Here is a 20,000-nt window from a genome sequence, read left to right as displayed (position 1 = left end):
TGGTTTTCATAGACTTCATATACCCACAATCGAACGGGCTCATAGAAAGACCACATCGTATTTTGCAGTTACAGCGGGTCGTGAGAAAAACTGGTTAGATGCTGTGCCAATTGTTCTAGGCCTACGGATTGCACCATCAGATAGTGGATATTCTCCAGCATTTCTCGTTATAGGAACGCTACTGTTACCGAAACGCATCGCAGACAAAGGTCCTGGAGAATTTTTAAGTAAGGACATGCAAAAATATAGCCGAGATGAGAAAATTAGATGATTCTCTCCTAGTCCAGTTTAGTCGATCACTGGATTACCCATGGACTTTTGTACCAAAGGGATTAGAGACGTGCTCATGTGTGGCGCAGGGCAGACATACTCTGGCAACCATTAGAAGCCTGATTCTAAGTGGACCCCACAGAGTCACAGAGAGAAAAGAAAAATACCATACAACTGACTTCCCTATTGCAACCACCAAAAGCGTTTCAGTGGACGGACTAAAACCAGCAAGTGTCACTACGTCTTCACTAAAACTTCACATACAGATGATAAATTATCAAAGGAATTTCCGGGTTATGACCAGGCTTTGATCAATTATTTGATCAAATTCTGTCCGCGCAAATGTAGTTCTTGGGTAACTTTCCGCGCACGCGTAGTTCTTTTCTAAATCATCTTCCGCGCATACAATTCTTTTGACCTTTCCGCGCACTTGTTTCATCTTCCATCTGCAGATACGTCTCCGCAAATGTAGACAAAATGATGGTTTCCGCGCATGAAAAATTTAATATTCCCCGCGCAAGAAAAATACTCTACAGTCTGGAGTTATGAAAACCGAGGTGATAAAACATCTGAAGATATCAAGTTCTGAAAAGAGAAGTCGTTTAGGTAGACGTGTAGCTTGTTATAAAGATAATGACTATTCTTCTTATTAATAATGTACTAAAGAGCTCCACTCATGGACGGGGACTGTTGTAGTGCCATACATAAATTACTTTTACTAGTATAGTTTAGTTAGTCTGTTATGATCTTCCATTTTCTTTGATGGACTGCAACCCCTAAATTAGATGTGTTATTAACTGGTCCCCTTATGAGGGTTACATGCAGTATAACGTGGTAGTGAGACCTCATAAGTTTTATTTTATATATAAGCATACTAATGATTAGGAAATTATTGTACACTTGGTAATATGAACATCATAACTATTATTTTTATGAATAGTTATATATATACGCCTCTTCGCCCACAAATCTCATATTCAGGGAACGTAAAATAGGAATTGTATAAAGTGTTTTGTCTAATCAGTTATGGAAGTTACATTCAATATTAAATTTCCATAACTTAGTAAACATTACATTGTGCAAGATGTATTTATTATTCTGGTTTCTACTTTAATGTACACTATTTAACTATTCGTATTGTCAGTGATATCATTTTATAGAAGATAAGTATAGAAAATATGTATATTTCTGTTCATAACTCTTTAGGTACTGAATGACATTTTAAGTATTGAAAGAGTAACTACTCAAAAAAATGTTATCATATTTTTTTTCGATCTTTGATGTTATAATATATGTGTACATCAAATATCAACGGTATAATGGTTACAGGTAGATTCAGATCTAAATCAAGATTAGATTTAACAAGTAAAGATGTGTTTCAGTCAAGACAGCCAAGCAATAGGAAATATGTATATTTCTATTAATACCATTTTCTGAACTGAATGATAATTTTAGTAGGAAAACAATAACTATTTGATAAAATGTTCTAATAAACTTTAAATCTATTCAAAATTACATATGCGTCAAATATTCCAAGAAATCGTTTTGTCTTTGATTATATACATATATATATATATATATATATATATATATATATATATATATATATATATTAAAGAAAAAAAAATCAAGAAAAATGAATTTAACAAAAAGGAGGTGCATCAACAAAGTCCAACCCATCAATTGGCAGAAATTGCTGATAATAATAATGTTATATGAGCACCTGTAAAAACTAAGCTATTGAATTGCAAGCATAGGAATATTTTAATTCAAACCTCGATCCTCTCTTTGAAATAATCACTGAAAATACTTCATCTTGGCTAAGAAGATAAAAAAATAGTAAGACCATCCATTTCTGCATTTTTATTTCTTTTTTATTCCTATTTAGAGACAGAGAGAAAAATTACATTTTGCTCATTTATATTTGGAATTTATCTATATAGATATTTCCTGTTAGAAAACTTTCAAATACCTTTATTAATTATGTTAAGACGTTTTATGTGAATACTGTTTTTATTTATGATATTAATCAAGGTACGAAATCTGTTTTCAATCCATTTCATTATTTTTTCTTTATTTTTCTTCTTCTTAATTTCTCCCAAACACGGACTCCGGTTATATGATTTTTTTTTTTTTTTTTTGGAAAAACAAAATTAAGCATTTAGAAAATATATATTTCTTTCACAGAATACAGAATACAAGCCCAGCTAATACTTTGCATATATACAGGCAATAAAATGAAATTACCATAAATAATATCTTTATATGTGTATATATATGTATATGTGCGTATATATATATATTTATTATATATACATATATATATATATATATATATATATATATATATATATATATATATATATATATATATATATATATATATATATATATATACGCACGCACGCACCCACACCCGCATCCACACAAACACACAAGCTCACATATATATACATGTATATATATGTATACATACACTTTTCATAACACACACACAAACACACACACACACATATATATAATCACAACTGTAACGCTTTACCAATAAGGAAAAGCAAACATTATATGACGAATATATGATAATTTAAATACAATATATGAAGCAAGAAAATTATTTACATGACTAACAAATACGTTAATTATATATTGCTTATTGACAATCACGGCATCACATGCCTTGTTTCTCTCTTTTAATGGTTATGAAGCAAGCATTGACAAATATGTTTCACCTTAGCAAATAGCTTTGTTTTGCATATGTAACATAAGACAAATCTTATGTTATTTGGCACACGCCCTAGTCTTCTAAAAAAATGTGTATCATATATATATATATATATATATATATATATATATATATATATATATACATATATATATATATATATATATATATATATATATATATATATATATATATATATGTTTATATGTACATATATGTATATGTATACATATATATGCATACATACATACATACATATACATATAATGCTTATATATTTCTGCGTTACTTATAGTTGATAAAAATATAAATAAAATCTAATTCACTGGCTTCTTATTTCACGTAAAGAAACGTATAAAAATATCAAAATTTATACATACATGCATCTTAATATTCTGCTTATGTTAATTTCCTTATCATACTAAAACTACACTTTTGAAAGACAGATACTCATAATTATTCTACGTAATATCACTTAATTAGAATAAAATGTATATTCAAGATCATTACAATAGTGTTTCACACTGCAGATATTTATAAACATGAAAATATATTTACACCGGAATATTCTTCATTAAGCACACAAAACATCGTGGGCTCATTTTGCATATGAGCGGATAATATGATTTTTATAAAATCGGTTCCTTAATCATAAATACAAATATAATAAGAAAGTAAAAGATCTTCAGGTAAGCACAGAGCAAGATCGAAAAACTGATACCTCAAAAAAGATGTTGTTAGTACTTTTTCGGCCAGTTGTTGGTCAATTCTAGTTTAAAAAAGAGCTCCCACATAGAATTTATAAAAAAAAATAATTGTCAAAAACACAGGCTTATGAAAAGACACACACACACAAACTAGTACACTTAAAAAACTCTTGTCTACACAGGAGCCACCATAGGGACTTGTTCGATAATATAAATTTGCAATGAATTTGAAATTAATGTGTCGAGGAACTATCTGGCTAGATATGAATGAAATCAAAGAATGAAATCAAAGTGTCATCAAAACTACAATATTAAGTAATCACAGTCAAGCAAAGACACAGTGGAAAAGACTTATATATATAGAATGTACGATGTGAGAATTAACTCGAGTATATATCCCACAAGATCCGGTTCTGTCAAAAAACGAAGCATTGCACTACGTTTTATGTAAATATATATTACAACGCAGAACAAAAACACAAAAAAACGTGGGAAATCATTCTACAATAGGAAGGTCACAGGTAGTCAGATAGATCAAGAAATGAGATATTCATAAAACTGACTTTAAATGCAAATAAAGCGGACAAACAAACAAACAAAATATACACATAACAGATCCTGAACAAGATAATTTGTCCTAATACATTTTCAACACTTTTATCAAAATCGAAAATAAATCCTAAATGATATATTGAAGTTACAGTTTGCTGTGTATTTGTGATATCATGTTACTATCAAGTATTGGCAGGGGGAAAAATGAATATTTACATACTACTCTTCCCAGATACGTTGCAAAGAAACTTGTTACTACAGTATGAAACATAAATACAAAAAAAAAAAAAAAAAAAAATCAAAGTTGTAAAAAAAAAACGTCGAGAAAAAATCTGCAGATCTTCAATTGTTCACTTTTGTAGATCAATATCTGGACCACATTTTCTATGATGAACTATTTTTTTTCTTTTCAGATCTCTTCGGAGAAATCCTCATGAATGCTTTTGCAGGTAGCTTGCATAGATCTTTTCCTTTTCTGTCAAGTGATTTTATATATTCTTAGATCCCTTTGTGGGTATATTTCCTTAGATCCCTTTGTGGGTATATTTCCTTAGATCCCTTTGTGGGTATATTTCCTTAGATCCTTTTGTGGATATGTATATTTTCACAGAAAATCCTCTTTGCGAGTACGGTTTCTTAGAAGATCTCCTTGCGGAAATCAAATCCATATTCATCACACTTGTAGCGCAGAGTTCGGGCGAGAGCAGGTGGACCGCAGTAAAACACGGTGATTTTTCCCTTCTGTTGGTTTTGCAGCTGTTTGAACACCTGTTAATGCAAAAAAGAAAAGGTGTGAGTTTTTTCCCTAGTTAATTGATTCAATGTTTTGTTTAACCAAAAAAAGAGAAGAGAAAAAATACGCTTTTTGAGTTTCCGATTTGTAGTTAAATATGCGTTGACTAATTGGTAATCATTATCATTATTATCATTATTTTAAAGAAATTACAAAGAGAGACATAAACATGAATCTAACTCACATATGAGATATGAGCGCCCTATATCTCCTATGCACATTATCAAATTAAATCAACACTATACTTACTTTATCCCAGTTTGGTCTTCCAGCATTTGTACGTGTTTTCAAGCCCGTTATGAGATCTCGTTTTTCCTGAAAACAGAAAAAATGTTAGTGGCGGCCCACCTTTCAGCACAAAAAGGGATTCATTTCTGTTGTCATATATATCAAATGATGATAATATCGAATGAACCATGAATTAGTTTTGTATGAAAGTAAATATGAGTAAAAAAGGTGAATGGAATATAGGCAGAAATAAATCAAAGTATACTAATTCATTTCTAAATCCCTACCAATAAAAATCAATCGAATTTCTTGAAGCGGGTTTCTTTAACCAATTTCTCAGACACAAACACACACACACACACACACAAAACCCCCAACCTCAACCAGTCCCTTCCTTACCTTCTCGTGCAGTAAATCCAGCGCCAACTGAAGTCCCACGGCCTTCATGTCGGTCTTCTGAAGGGCTGAAGTGATGTACATGTGCATGTCCAAGAACCTCTCCATCACTCCACCGTGTTCAGCCTGTTCTATCTCCAACTGGGACAGCAAGTTCACGAACCACTCGAAAGAACGCTGGTCTCGGTTGATCCAGAAGAAGTCCACCTGAAGAGGTGAGGAGAAAGCGTTCGATGAGTGGTGTGTGAAGGAGGGAGAGATTGATGGGTCGCGGGATAGTGACGAATGCATGGAGGAAGAGAGAGAGAGAGAGAGAGAGAGAGAGAGAGAGAGAGAGAGAGAGAGAGAGAGAGAGAGAGAGAGAGAGAGAGAGAGAGAGAGAGAGAGAGAGAGAGAGAGAGAGAGAGAGAGAGAGAGAGAGAGAGAGAGAGAGAGAGAGAGAGAGAGAGGCCAATTGATGCTATTAAACGTAATGTGAACGGATCACAGCAATTGAAAAAAGAGTTTCTATAGGTGTTTCAAGAACGAAATCGTATTATACGTTTTTACAGCCATTATCAAACAAATCAGCCACTTAAGAACAAAACAAGCAACACACAATAATACAATAAACAAGGAAAAAAATAAAATAAAACAAAACAAAAAACAAGAGAAAACACATATATACCTTTCGAAGATTCATAACACTATCAGGAACATCGTTAGTCCACGAATAACTGCAATTGGGGCACACGTGACGGGCCTTCCAGTACTTGTGCATGATGGACTGCAGGATAGAGGCGAAGGGCGTGACACCGATGCCTGTACCAATCAGCACTGCATGTTGAGCTCGGAAGATGTGGCTGGAAGGCGCGCCGAAGGGACCATCAACGTAAATCTGAGAGGAAAGGAAAAAAGGGGAAACTGATATATTTTTCTTCTTTGAGACAGTTGTAGATATCCGATGGGACTGTCTGCGTGAATCTGAATACCAAAACCTAACATAGAATACCAAAATTGTCGTGAAACACAAAAAACTCACCATAAAATACCAAAACCCCACCATAAAATACCCAAAACACCCAAAACCCTTAAAAAACACCAATACTAGCACCCAAAAAAAAAAAAAAAGCACCACAAAACACTAAAACACGCACCACAAAACTTTAAAACACCACAAAACGCCCCCAAACCTACCTCACAACCCCCCCCTCCCTCCTCAAAGACCCAACACCAACTCACCACCAGAGGCTTCCCGACGGCGCATCCTCCCTCGGCGATCACCTCCTCCATCCTACTCTTCTTCCTCACTCGCCTCTCCTCTTGTCTCGACTTCCTCCTCTGGCGCTGCTCCTCTTGGCTCACGGCGTAGCTCTTCCTGCCTTCCTCGAGGGCAAGGACGGTCTCTGCAATGGGAGCTTTACTCTTAGTTTTTTTTATTTTTTAGAATATAGTTGAATATAATATAATAATATATAATATAAGGGAATATAATATAATAATACATAATATAAGTGAATATAATATAATAATATATAATATAAGTGAATATAATATAATATAATAAAATTCAATATAATATAATTAAATACAATATAATATAATATAATTTAATATAATATAAATAAGGTACATTCCGGCGTGTTGCACAAGGCAGAAAGGAATAAGAAGAAACTGAAAGAAGAAGAAAAAGACAAAGAAGAAGAAGAAGACGAAAACGAAGAAGAAATAGAAAAAGAAATAGAAAAAAAATCAAAAAGAAAAAAAAAGTAAAAAAAAGAAGAAATGAAAAAAGAAAGAAAAAAACAATACAAACGAAAAAAAAAGAAAAAAAAAAGAGAAAAAAAGAAGAAAACCACATCCCTCTTCAAGCAAGCTTCCCATCCAAAGACGACAATGCCACCCACCCTTTCCTGCTGTGTCTGCCATCTCCTCTTCTTCCTCTTCTGCCTCCGATTCCGATGGCAAGTCTAGCGTGATAATCTTCGGTTTGCGGCGCATGTACCTTTTAGGAAGAGAGGGAAAAGGGGATGATTGGAAGAAGGAGATAAAGAAAAGGGTAGAGGATGTGAAGGTGATGAAGATGAATCAATATTAGAAGAGATATATTTCACTAAGTATAATGAGAGATATATTTCACTAAGTAGAATAAGAGATATATATTTCACTAAGTATAATAAAGGGTATATTTCACAGTATAGTAAAGGCATAATCTTATTTACATATAGTTTTATATGTACACGCAAGTACACAAAAACATATACAAACGGTCACCAACCGTACCTACGAGCATACACACACACACACACACACACACACACACACACACACACACACACACACACACACACACACACCTACACCCCCCCCCCCACACCACCCCACCCCACACCCAACCCAACCCCACCCTCATCCACCCACCCAACCCCACCCACCTCCACCCAACCCCATCCACACCCCTCCCACCCCCACTCACCTAAAGCTCTTTGCAAGCTCTCTCCTCGACGGCATCTGGACCTCCCCATCCAGGGTCGCCTGAAGAGCTTTACTCAAGGTGCTCTGGTTGAACTTCTGGTCAGACTTCGGGCGGAAGTTGTTCAGCAATCTGAGAACATTGAAGTGTCGTGAGTGTTTCCGGTGTTCTTGCCTGTGTATCTTTGGCGAGTGAGGTTAATGGAAATATTGGGGTATACAACATTTTTTTAAATTCTTACGATATGTACGATTCTTTAAATTCTTAAAATATGTACGATTTTTTTTATTTCCTTTCAATTGCCTATTTCTTAACGAACGTACAACTAATTACCCAAAAAAAGAGAGAGAAAAGAAAGAATGAAAAAGAAAAAGGAAAAGAAAAAAAGATAGAAAGAAAGAAAGAAAGAATGAAAGAAAAATAAGAGAAAAAAAAGAAAAGAAAAAAGAAAAAAAGAAAGAAAAAAGAAAAAGAAAAAGAAAAAAAAAACAGATGACGCTCCACAAAAAACAGCAACAAAAGACCCTTACATGTGCTTCTAAGAAAGAAAGAATGAAAGAAAGAAAGAAAGAAAAGAAAGAAAGAAAGAAAGAAAAGAAAGAAAGAAAGAATGAAAGGAAAAAAACATGGCGCTCAAAAAAAAAAGACCCTTACATATGATTCTTCTTCCTCCTCTCCACCTTCCTGTCGAAATCAGGGACCGAGCGGGACTTCATGAGCACCTTCTTCCCGTTGACGCTGTTGTGGACCAGGCTGGGCGCCGACTGGTTCTTGTGGTTCGCCAGGAGCTTGTAGTTCTTCGGGAGTGCCGCCGCTGCCGCCTCCTGGTCCACCGCGTTGCCGTTCGTGTCGTGTTCGAAGCCTTCGTTCGTGTAGCCGTTCTCGACCGTCTTGTCCGTGCTGCAGGACGCGCCTTCTGCAAGTTTGTTTTTTTCGTTTTTTTAAGTTTTATTATTTTTTTTATTCATATTTTTGTGTCTCGGTGTTGCGTTGTATTGTGAGTTTTTTATGCTTTGATTTAACTATTATTTTCATTTTTTATTCATATTTCCCGTGTTTCGGTAATACTATGTTGTATTGTGATTTTTTACGTATTCACTTAATTAATCATTATTTTCATTTTTTATTCATATTTCCCGTGTTTCGATATTACTCTGTTGTATTGTAATTTTTTAATGCATTCCTTTAAAAATTATTTGCATTTCTATTCATACTTCGTCTCAATATTACTCTATTGTATTGTGATTTTTTATGCATTCATTTACTGACATTCCAATAATGATCTGGATATCAGTGACCGGCAAAATGAGACTAATTTCGGTTAGATTATTCAGATGTTTACGGCAAAATGAGACTAATTTCGGTTAGATTATTCAGATGTTTACGGCAAAATGAGACTAATTTCGGTTAGATTATTCAGATGTTTACGGCAAAATGAGGCTAATTTCCTGAAAGTTTCTCTTACCTGTAGGAGCAGCTTCGTTCATAATGGCAAGTTGACTGGTCTTGTCGTGCGAATGCAAATCACTACTCGGATGCATCCTCCTGTATAAACAATAAAAAAATTAAATGATCTGATGTGTTTCAGAAATGTAGATATATCAATAAAATGTTCAACGACATAAAAGAATCGAATCACCGACCTTTACATCCTAAAACCTTAAACCTTACACCCTAAACTCCGGCGCAACGAACGACCAAACAACAAACGAAACAAAATGAAAAAAACAACAACAACAATAAAAACAAAACCAAAAATACTGAAAAAGACACTACTTACACCTCCACGTTCTCGCCATCAGTCATCATCACAGACACAGAAGTTTGTCCCTGAATCTCGCACCTCTGCCTCTCGCACCGCAGCTGTTCACGTTCAAAATAACCGTAGAGTCTGTTGGTCCATTCCCCGACGGCGCGGATGTGCAACCAAACGGCGTCTGGGAGAGAAAGGTCTTGTGTTAAAAGGGTGTCTCTCCATTTGCTACTTCATGAAAGATGTGGTGGTTATTGCATAGCAGGTGTGAGATATGATCTACTTTTTTCTACAGTTATCCTGATGCGATCTACCAGCCTAAGATTCCAACTTATTCCATAAATATTACTGTGACAGTGTAACATCATTATAGATTTAAATATAACTTATTCCCAGAAAAAAAGAGAAATATAATAAATCCAAGTATCATGAGTACTTGGATATGCCATTGCAGCTATTTGCATGACAGCTTCTGAAGGACGAATTATTAACAGGTACAGAAGTGTGATCGACTTAAAACAGGCTTGTGATCAATTGTGATTGGCCACCCCTGTTATATAGTATATAACGATGGGGTATGTTTGTTTATTAGAAAAGTTAAATTTCAGTTAGATTATTCGGATGTTTATGGATAATAATAATATGGGGCATGATTTATAGGGGTAGTAAGCAGAAAAGTTCGTCATTATTTTATATTCTATTGAGCATGAAATACTGCAATCAAATGAGTGTCATAAGTCTGCACTTCTTCGTCCACTGCATAATGAAAGAAAATGACACAAAAATCACTCAAACTACGATATCCAACTGTATTTCACACAACCCATCCCGCAGTTTGTCTATTTCTGCATCTCCTACAAGAATAATACAACAATAACACTAGACAACAGCGAACCACAACCCCAGCTCCATACCTCCCTGCTCTGGTGCCGAAGAGATAGTAAACGGATGCCACTCGTACTTGGCGATGGCAGGGATGTTGACGAACACGTAGTCTCCGGGGTGGAACTGGAAGCCCCCGGGTCGCTTGATCACCAGGTGGATCACCTTGGACGGCAGGAGAACACCCGAGCTAATTGTTGGAAAAAATAGGATAAATAGATATAAATGTGGGGTAGAGGGAGAAGATGCAATAAGTATTCTTTTTTGTGATTGGAGCTATTTTATTGAATTTGTTATCTGGTGCAGGGTGATGTTTTAAAATCTAATCTGAATATGCGATTCATTTCGTAATGTTATTTCCCCAATTCATTTTTACACCGATAAAAACAAATGAAACAGGGAAAAGGAAAGACAGAAGTTTGAAAACGACGCCCTATCCCCAACACCTTTTTTATCCCTTCTGAACAACTTCATCGCATCCCCATACACTAATCTAACAACACGCCTCACTCCCTACCCACCACTCTACGCTCCCAACCCCCCCCCCCCCACCGAAACAACACTCCCGCCACCAACACTCCCACACCAACACACCTAATATACGTCTTGCCATGTCCCGTGCGTAGCCAACCTCCCACCCCCCTCCACCCACCGAAGCAACACTCCCACCCCCAACACACCTGACGTACGTCTTGCCATGACCCGTCCGTAACCAACCTCCCACCCACCCCCCTCCACCCACCGAAGCAACCCTCCCACCACCAACGCACCTAATGTACGTCTTGCCATGTCCCGTCCGTAGCCAACCTCCCCCCCCCTCCACGCACCGAAGCAGCACTCCCACCACCAACACTCCCACCACCAACGCACCTAACGTACGTCTTGCCATGACCCGTCCGTAGCCAACCTCCCACCCCCCCCTCCACCCACCGAAGCAACACTCCCACCACCAACACTCCCACACCAACGCACCTAATGTACGTCTTGCCATGTCCCATCCGTAGCCAACCTCCCTCCCACCCCCCTCCACCCACCGAAGCAACACTCCCACCACCAACACTCCCACACCAACGCACCTAATGTACGTCTTGCCATGTCCCGTCCGTAGCCTGATCGTGCGGTGAACTCTCTCGATCACGAAGATGACCCCTGGAGCCACGAACCACTTCCAGAAGTTCGGTCCGTGGAGGATGGTGAGGATCCAGAAAGCGACGTACAGCAGGTGAGTCCAGTAGAATACCTGTGGGGAAGGGATGGGTGGATTATGACGTTGTTCGTTTATTTGGTTATTTGTTTGTTTGTATATTTGTTTGTTTGATTGGTTATTTGTTTGTTTGTATGTTTGTTTATTTGATTGGTTATTTACTGTTGGAGGGTGTTGTGTGGGGTGTTTGATTATTGTATGGATAGTTTTTTTTTCTTTTATACTTTTTGTGAGAAGATCGAAAAAGGTGAGCATGCGAAGTATGTTTCCTATAAACAATAATAATAATAAAAAACACGTGCCCTACCAAAATACGAAAACATAATAAAATACCACAGAATAACTTAAGCCTCAAAATCCTAAAATACCGATTTGTCAAGGAAAGAGTACCTTCCCTCCCTCTCTGTCTCTGTCTCTGTCTGTCTGTCTGTCTGTCTGTCTGTCTGTCTGTCTGTCTGTCTGTCTGTCTGTCTGTCTGTCTGTCTGTCTGTCTGTCTCTCTCTCTCTCTCTCTCTCTCTCACACACACACACACACACACACACACACACACACACACACACACATCCACATCCACCTACATACACATCCACCCACACACACACACACACACACACATCCACCCACCCACCCATACACACACACACACACACACACACACACACACACACACACACACACACACACACACACACACACACACACACACACACACACACACACACACACACACACACATCCACCCACACACACACACACATCCACCCACACACACACACACACACACACACACACACACACACACACACACACACACATCCACACACACACACACACATCCACCCACACCCACACACACACATCCACCCACACACACACATCCACCCACACACACACATCCACCCACACACATCCACACACACACAAAGAAAACCCCAACAAACGGACCCCAACCCCGTATCAACCCCAAAAACAACCTCACACCTCACCTCAAAATACCCAGACTTGCGGACGAAAGGCAGCGAGCAGATCACCATGAGTGTCAGGATGATCATAAGGGCGATTCCGGTGGGGTTGGCTATGCCCTCAATCAACCCAAACTTCTCTGGCTTCATGGTGAACAACCACTCTGCCAAAGTGTAGTCTGTGGACGGGGCGACGACGAGTGCTGGAAGACCCAAGAAGATGAGAAAAGGAAAAGGAAAGAATATGAGAAAAGGAGAAGGATCGATATGAAGATGAGAAAAGGAGAAGGAAAAAATGTGAGACTAAAAGAAGGGCCGAGATGAAGATGAGAAAAGGAGAAGGATCGAGATGATGGTGAGAAAAGGAGAAGGAAAAAATGTGACTACTGGAAGACCCAAGATGAAGATGAGGAAAGGAGAAGGAAAGAATATGAGACTAGAAGAAGGGCCGAGATGAAGATGAGAAAAGGAGAAGGATCGAGATGATGAGAAAAGGAGAAGGATCGAGATAATGGTGAGAAAAGGAGAAGGAAAAAATGTGAGACTAGAAGAAGGGCCGGGATGAAGATGAGAAAAAGGGAAGGATCGAGATGAAGATGAGAAAAGGAGAAGGAAAGAATATGAGACTAGAAGAAGGGCCGAGATGAAGATGAGAAAAGGAGAAGAATCGAGATGATAGTGAGAAAAGGAGGAAAAAATGTGAGACTACTGGAAGACCCAAGATGAAGATGAGGAAAGGAGAAGGAGAAATATGAGACTAGAAGAAGGGCCGAGACGAAGATGAGAAAAGAAGTAAAAAAATGTGAGACTAGTGGAAGGACCGAGATAAAGATGAGATAAGGAGAAGGAAAAAATGTCACAGTAGGTGCACATTAAGAAGAAAATAGAAAAAAGGGAGAGAAATTTTAGAAAAGAAAAGAGAGGAGGAAAATAAGGAAAGAAAATCAGAGAGAAAGAAACATGAAGAAAGAAGGAAAGAAAAAAAATATTTAAAAGAAAGAGAAATTTGGGATAAGAAGAAAAAAATAAAGAGTAGTTCTATAGTTGACAAAAAAGAAAACAGAGAAAAACAAGGAAAAAAAGAAAGAAAAGAAAGAGACAAGAAAAGAAAAGAAAAGAAAAAAGAGAAAACTAGTAAAAGAAGAAGAAAGATTTGCAAAACAGAAGAAAAACAAAATAAAAAAGAGAAAAAACGAGATAAGAATAGAAAGATTAGTAAAAGAGTAAGTACCTATAAAGAAAAAAAGAAAAAAAGGTAAAAGGGAAGAAAAACAGTAATAAAATTGTATGTAACACACACACACACACACATACACATACATACACATACACACACACACACACACACACACACACAATATATATATATATATATATATATATATATATATATATATATATATATATATATATATATATATATATATATATATATATATATATATATATGCACACATACACACTTCTGCATCTGATATTTACGGATGCCAATAAATCCAAGTTTAATCGTAATCTGAGAGAAAGACTTTAGCAAATGGAAAATAAAAGACCCTTTCAAAAAAACGAATAGTCAAAGAATGGAAAGAAAGGCGACTGATAATAAATACGAGAAGAAAATAAAAATGAAAGGAAGATATATGACCAAAGAAAATTATAATCTTTATTATCATGATCATCATTATAACTATTATTATTATTATTATTACTATTATCATTATTATCATCATCATCATCATTCTCAGTATCATTATTTTTATGATTATATTATCATCATTATTATTATGATTATCACTATTATCATCATCCTTATCATGATTATCACTATTATCACCATTATCATCATCATTATCATGATACCACAATCATCACCCTTATCACATATTCTTCCCCACCCATCTACTTACAGAAATTGAGTAGATGCATCAGTGTGTGTACCAGCGAGTAGATGAAGATGAACCAGCCGCAGAGTTTATGCAAGTACAGATGTTGGTCAAGGGGCAAGAAGGCCGAAGCTCCTAGAGACCTCAGATACGTAATACACTGACGTAACATCAACACGAGGACGAACATGCAGTTGAAGTTCAGACATTGACCTGTGGGGAAAAAGAAGGAAAGGGGGTTAAGTGTGTGTTCAACAGGGATCATGCTACGGACATGGAGTTGAGGTTCAGGGGTGAAAACGAAGGGAAATGGGTTAATTGTGTGTTCAAAAGAGACCTGCGAACGTACAGTTGAAGTTCAGACATTGACCTGTAGGGAAAAAAGAAGGGAAAGGGGGTTAAGTGTGCGTTCAAGAGGGATCATGCTACGGACATGGAGTTGAGGTTCAGGAGTGAAAACGAAGGAAAATGTGTTAATTGTGTGTTCAAAAGAGAGTGAAAACGAAGGAAAATGTGTTAATTGTGTGTTCAAAAGAGACTTCTGCGAACGTACAGTTGAAGTTCAGACATTGACCTGTTGGGAAAACGAAGGGAAATGAGTTAATTGTGTTCAAAAGAGATTATGCTACTAATAAACAGTTTTAAGAGGAAAATGAATGAAATGGTGTTAAATGTGTTTAAAAGAGATTGTGCTACGAATAAACAGTTTTAAGAGGAAAATGAATGAAAAGGTGTTAAATGTGTTTAAAAGAGATTGTGCTACGAATAAACAGTTTTAAGAGGAAAATGAATGAAATGGTGTTAAATGTGTTTAAAAGAGATTGTACTACGAATAAACAGTTTTAAGAGGAAAATGAATGAAAATGTGTTAAATGTGTTTAAAAGAGATTGTGCTACGAACATACAATTGGAGTTCAGACCTGCAGGAAAATGAAGGGAAATGTTTTATATACGAACATATAGTTGAGATTCAGGAAATAAATGAAGGAAAATGTGTTAAATATGTTTAAAATAGATAATACTGCGAACATATAGATGAAGTTCAGACATTGAAGTGGAAGGAAAACGAAGGAAAAGGTGTTAAGTGTGTGTTCAAGAGAGATCATACTGCGAACATACAGTTGAAGTTCAGACATTGATCTGGCAGGAAAACGATGGGAAATATTAAATGTGCGTCCAAAATAGATTATGCTACGAACATACAGCTGATGTTTAGACACTGAACTGGAGGGGGAATCGAAGGAAAATGTGTTAAATGTGTGTTTAAAGAAGACTGTTGTTCACGTACAGTTGCAGTTCAGACATTGAACAGGAAGGAAAACGAAATAAAATGTGTTAATGTGTGTTCGAAAGAGATTGTGCTACGAACATACAGTTGAAGTTCAGACACTGACTTAGGAGGAAAACGAACGAAAGTGTGTTAAATATGTTAAAAGGAGATTATACTAGTTGGTGGCTGTGATTCAGCGATAAGGATATCCTGAGTTGATTCTGATGCAAAATTGGGGATGTTTTATTTCGTTTTTTGTGGCTTATTCATGTGATTTCACTCATTAATTATTTAGCCATCAAAATCTGCGTGTTTAGATCATGACTCTAGTATATCATTGGTAACTTGATAACTGACAGGTACATGCATTAGTTTTCCGTGTGTGTGTGTGTGTGTGTGTGTGTGTGTGTGTGTGTGTGTGTGTGTGTGTGTGTGTGTGTGTGTGTGTGTGTGTGTGTGTGTGTGTGTGTGTGTGTGTGTGTGTGTGTGTGTGTGAGTGTGTATGCACGTGCGTGTGCATGTGTGCTGTATTTGTATGTGCGCGAACGTGCATGTGCATGTGCGTGCCCATATGCATGAGCGCCTGCGTCCTTGCGAGTCCCGAACCCCCCCTCCCCACCCACCCACCCACCCACCCCGCTCAAGCGACCACCCACGCGAGCGGACACTCACCGCAGGCCCGGGCGAAGATCGTGTACCAGTTGCTTTCCCGGTACTCGATGGCGCGGGAGATGAACAGACCCAGGTTGATGGCTATGTACACCAGCAGGAAGATCAGGTACACGTAGTTGTTCTTCAGGTACGGCAACGTCAGCTGGTACGGCCGGATCTTGGCCACGCGCTTCCAGATCGACTCCTTCTCCGTCCGGATGTTGGGCGGGACGAGCCAGCGGTCGATGCTGGGGGGGATTAGGGAGTGTGGGATTAGGGAGTGATTGGGATTTGGGGGAGGGATGTGCAGCGTGGGATTAGGGAGTGATTGGGATTTGGGGGAGGGATGTGTAGCGTGGGATTAGGGAGGGATTGGGATTTGGGGGAGGGATGTGCAGCGTGGGATTAGGGAGTGATTGGGATTTGGGGGAGGCGATGCAACGTGGGATTTGGGAGGGATGTGCAACGTGGGATTAGGGAGTGATTGGGATTTTGGGGCGGGATGTGCAGCGTGGGATTAGGGAGTGATTGGGATTTGAGGGAGGGATGTGTAGCGTGGGATTAGGGAGTGGTTGGGATTTGGGAGGGATGTGCAGCGTGGGATTAGGGAGCGATTGGGATTTGGGGGAGGGATGTGCAGCGTGGGATTAGGGAGTGATTGGGATTTGGGGGAGGGATGTGCAGCGTGGGATTAGGGAGCGATTGGGATTTGGGGGAGGGATGTGCAGCGTGGGATTAGGGAGTGATTAGGATTTGGAATGGATGTGCAGCGTGGGATTAGGGAGTGATTAGGATTTGGAATGGATGTGCAGCGTGGGATTAGGGAGTGATTGGGATTTGGGGGCGGGAATGCAACGTGGGATTAGGGAGTGATTGGGATTTGGGGGCGGGAATGCAGCGTGGGATTAGGGAAAGACCATGATTTCGGGGCGGGACTGCAACATGGGATTTGGCAAACACCAGGATTTCGGCCGGTTTGTTAAAATTGTGCATATCTATCAGCCTAGACGTGCTATCAACCGGATGGATAGATAGATAAATCTATATCTTTCAGACAGATATGCATTTGTTTGTAGAGATAAGCATGCCCGTATTTGTGAATATTCATTTGGTCGGCCCTGCACACTTTTAACAAACCGTCCGTTTGTGTAGGCCTACGTTCGCTGGTGAACTTTTTTTTAAGTACTGTATGCATTCATAAAAAAAAAAAAAAAAGACGGGAAAAAATTCTAATACATTTCTGCTTTGTTCGCCCATAGAACGAATATGTGCAAGAGTATGAGAAAGAATTGTTCCATTCGATAAAATGGCAGATAGAGCGATGAGTAAAGTCCGTTATCTTGTTATCTATTTCATATATTATATTTTATTTATTATATCATTTATATATTATTTTATATAATTATATATTATTTGTTATCTATGTAGTCTTGGCAAAGAAAAGAACCAGGGGTCGAAGGTGACCATATAAGGACAACTGTAAGACCACTGCACGGATATTCAAACCTTGACCTAATTTTAAAAAGCGAGTGGAAAAAAAGGGAAATGGGAGAAAGTGATGATTATACTCCTTCTCCTGCTCCTTCTTTTGTTCCTGCTCCTTGCTCCTCCTTCTCCTCTTGCCTTTCATCCTGCTCCTTGTTCCTCCTTCTCCTTGCTCCTCCTTCTCCTGCTGTTTGCTCCTCCTCCTCCTGCTCCTTGCTCCTCCTCCTTCTCCTCTTGCTTCCCCCCTCGCCTCCTCCTCACAACCAATCCCTCTCAACAAAACAACAACAACAACAACAACCCCACCAAACCCCGACGAAAAATCCCCTCGTCAGCTCACCTGATCGACAGGTTCTCCAGCAGGCCGTCGTGCTTCTCCAGCTGCGCCTTCAGGGACTCGTAGGTGATGGCGCCCGTCCTCTGGGTGTCGGCGTCCTCGAACAGCGCCAGGGTCAGGTCCTCGATCTGCTCGTCGCTGAACTTCATGCCGTTCTCTTCCATGCACGCCTTCATGACCTTCTGCAGTTCGCTCTGCTGGATCAGCCCGTCGCCTGGAGGAGAGGGGGAGGTGGTGGATCAGAGAGGAAGGGATGGGAAGAGAAAAGAAGAAATAATGAATAAAGAGAAAACAAAAGAAGAATGAAATGGAAACTGGAAGAGTGGGGGAGGTGATGGATCAGAGAGGAAGGGAAGGGAAGAGAAGAGAAGAATAATTAAGTGGAACATGGAGGAGAGGGGGAGGTGGTGGATCAGAGAGGAAGGGAAGGGAAGAGAAAAGAAGAAATAATCAATAAAGAGAAAACAAAAGAAGAATCAAATGGAAACTGGAAGAGGGGGAGGGGTGATAGATCAGAGTGGAAGGGAAAGGAAGAGAAAAGAAGAAGAATTAAGTGGAACATGGAAGAGAGGGGAAGGTGATGATCAGAGAGGAAGGGATGGGGAGGAGAGTCAAGTGGAACCTGGAAGAGTGGGGGAGGTGATGGATCAGAGAGGAAGGGAAGGGAAGAGAAGAGAAGAATAATTAAGTGGAACATGGAGGAGAGGGGGAGGTGATGGATCAGAGAGGAAGGGAAGGGAAGAGAAAAGAAGAAATAATCAATAAAGAGAAAACAAAAGAAGAATCAAATGGAAACTGGAAGAGGGGGAGGGGTGATAGATCAGAGTGGAAGGGAAAGGAAGAGAAAAGAAGAAGAATTAAGTGGAACATGGAAGAGAGGGGAAGGTGATGATCAGAGAGGAAGAGATGGGGAGGAGAGTCAAGTGGAACATGGAAGAGTGGGGGAGGTGATGATCAGAGAGGAAGGGATGGGGAGGGGAGTCAAGTGGAACCTGGAAGAGTGGGGGAGGTGATGGATCAGAGAGGAAGGGAAGGGAAGAGAAAAGAAGAAATAATCAATAAAGAGAAAACAAAAGAAGAATCAAATGGAAACTGGAAGAGGGGGAGGGGTGATAGATCAGAGTGGAAGGGAAAGGAAGAGAAAAGAAGAAGAATTAAGTGGAACATGGAAGAGAGGGGAAGGTGATGATCAGAGAGGAAGGGATGGGGAGGAGAGTCAAGTGGAACATGGAAGAGTGGGGGAGGTGATGATCAGAGAGGAAGGAAAGGGAAGAGAAATGAAAAAAACAAAAACAAAAGAAGAATACACAAGGTAAAGCAAACTTTGGAAAGACGAGCGGGAAGGAAGCCTCAAATGGAAGTTCTATATCTTCTCTATCAGTCTGTATCAGAACATACAGATCATCTACCTCAGGGTAGACCTACATCGCCCACATCTGAACAAAACTACATCC

General features: G+C 38.7%; 1 protein-coding gene across 1 annotated transcript in view; it reads right to left on the bottom strand.

Moving 5' to 3' along the window:
* Positions 1-2,433: 2,433 nt before the first annotated feature.
* LOC113801284 (NADPH oxidase 5) overlaps positions 2,434-20,000 on the bottom strand; it is a 147,774-nt gene continuing 130,207 nt past the window's right edge. Inside the window, exons 7-22 of the mRNA XM_070127810.1 lie at positions 18,550-18,760; positions 16,746-16,972; positions 14,828-15,016; positions 12,948-13,126; positions 11,832-11,995; positions 10,788-10,945; positions 9,901-10,057; positions 9,586-9,665; positions 8,775-9,036; positions 8,124-8,252; positions 7,555-7,652; positions 6,890-7,053; positions 6,336-6,545; positions 5,672-5,875; positions 5,294-5,359; positions 2,434-5,019 (exon numbers count right to left, since the gene is read on the bottom strand). Of these exons, the coding sequence (XP_069983911.1) occupies positions 4,888-5,019; positions 5,294-5,359; positions 5,672-5,875; positions 6,336-6,545; positions 6,890-7,053; positions 7,555-7,652; positions 8,124-8,252; positions 8,775-9,036; positions 9,586-9,665; positions 9,901-10,057; positions 10,788-10,945; positions 11,832-11,995; positions 12,948-13,126; positions 14,828-15,016; positions 16,746-16,972; positions 18,550-18,760 (2,630 nt within the window). The 3' untranslated portion in view covers positions 2,434-4,887. The remainder of the gene's footprint in view (positions 5,020-5,293; positions 5,360-5,671; positions 5,876-6,335; positions 6,546-6,889; positions 7,054-7,554; positions 7,653-8,123; positions 8,253-8,774; positions 9,037-9,585; positions 9,666-9,900; positions 10,058-10,787; positions 10,946-11,831; positions 11,996-12,947; positions 13,127-14,827; positions 15,017-16,745; positions 16,973-18,549; positions 18,761-20,000) is intronic.

This window comes from Penaeus vannamei, chromosome 12 (assembly GCF_042767895.1).
Source record: "Penaeus vannamei isolate JL-2024 chromosome 12, ASM4276789v1, whole genome shotgun sequence".
In the NCBI taxonomy this organism is placed as follows: Eukaryota; Metazoa; Arthropoda; class Malacostraca; order Decapoda; family Penaeidae; genus Penaeus; species Penaeus vannamei.
The sequence above is the reverse complement of the archived record's forward strand: the minus strand, read 5'-3'. Positions and strand labels throughout refer to the sequence as shown.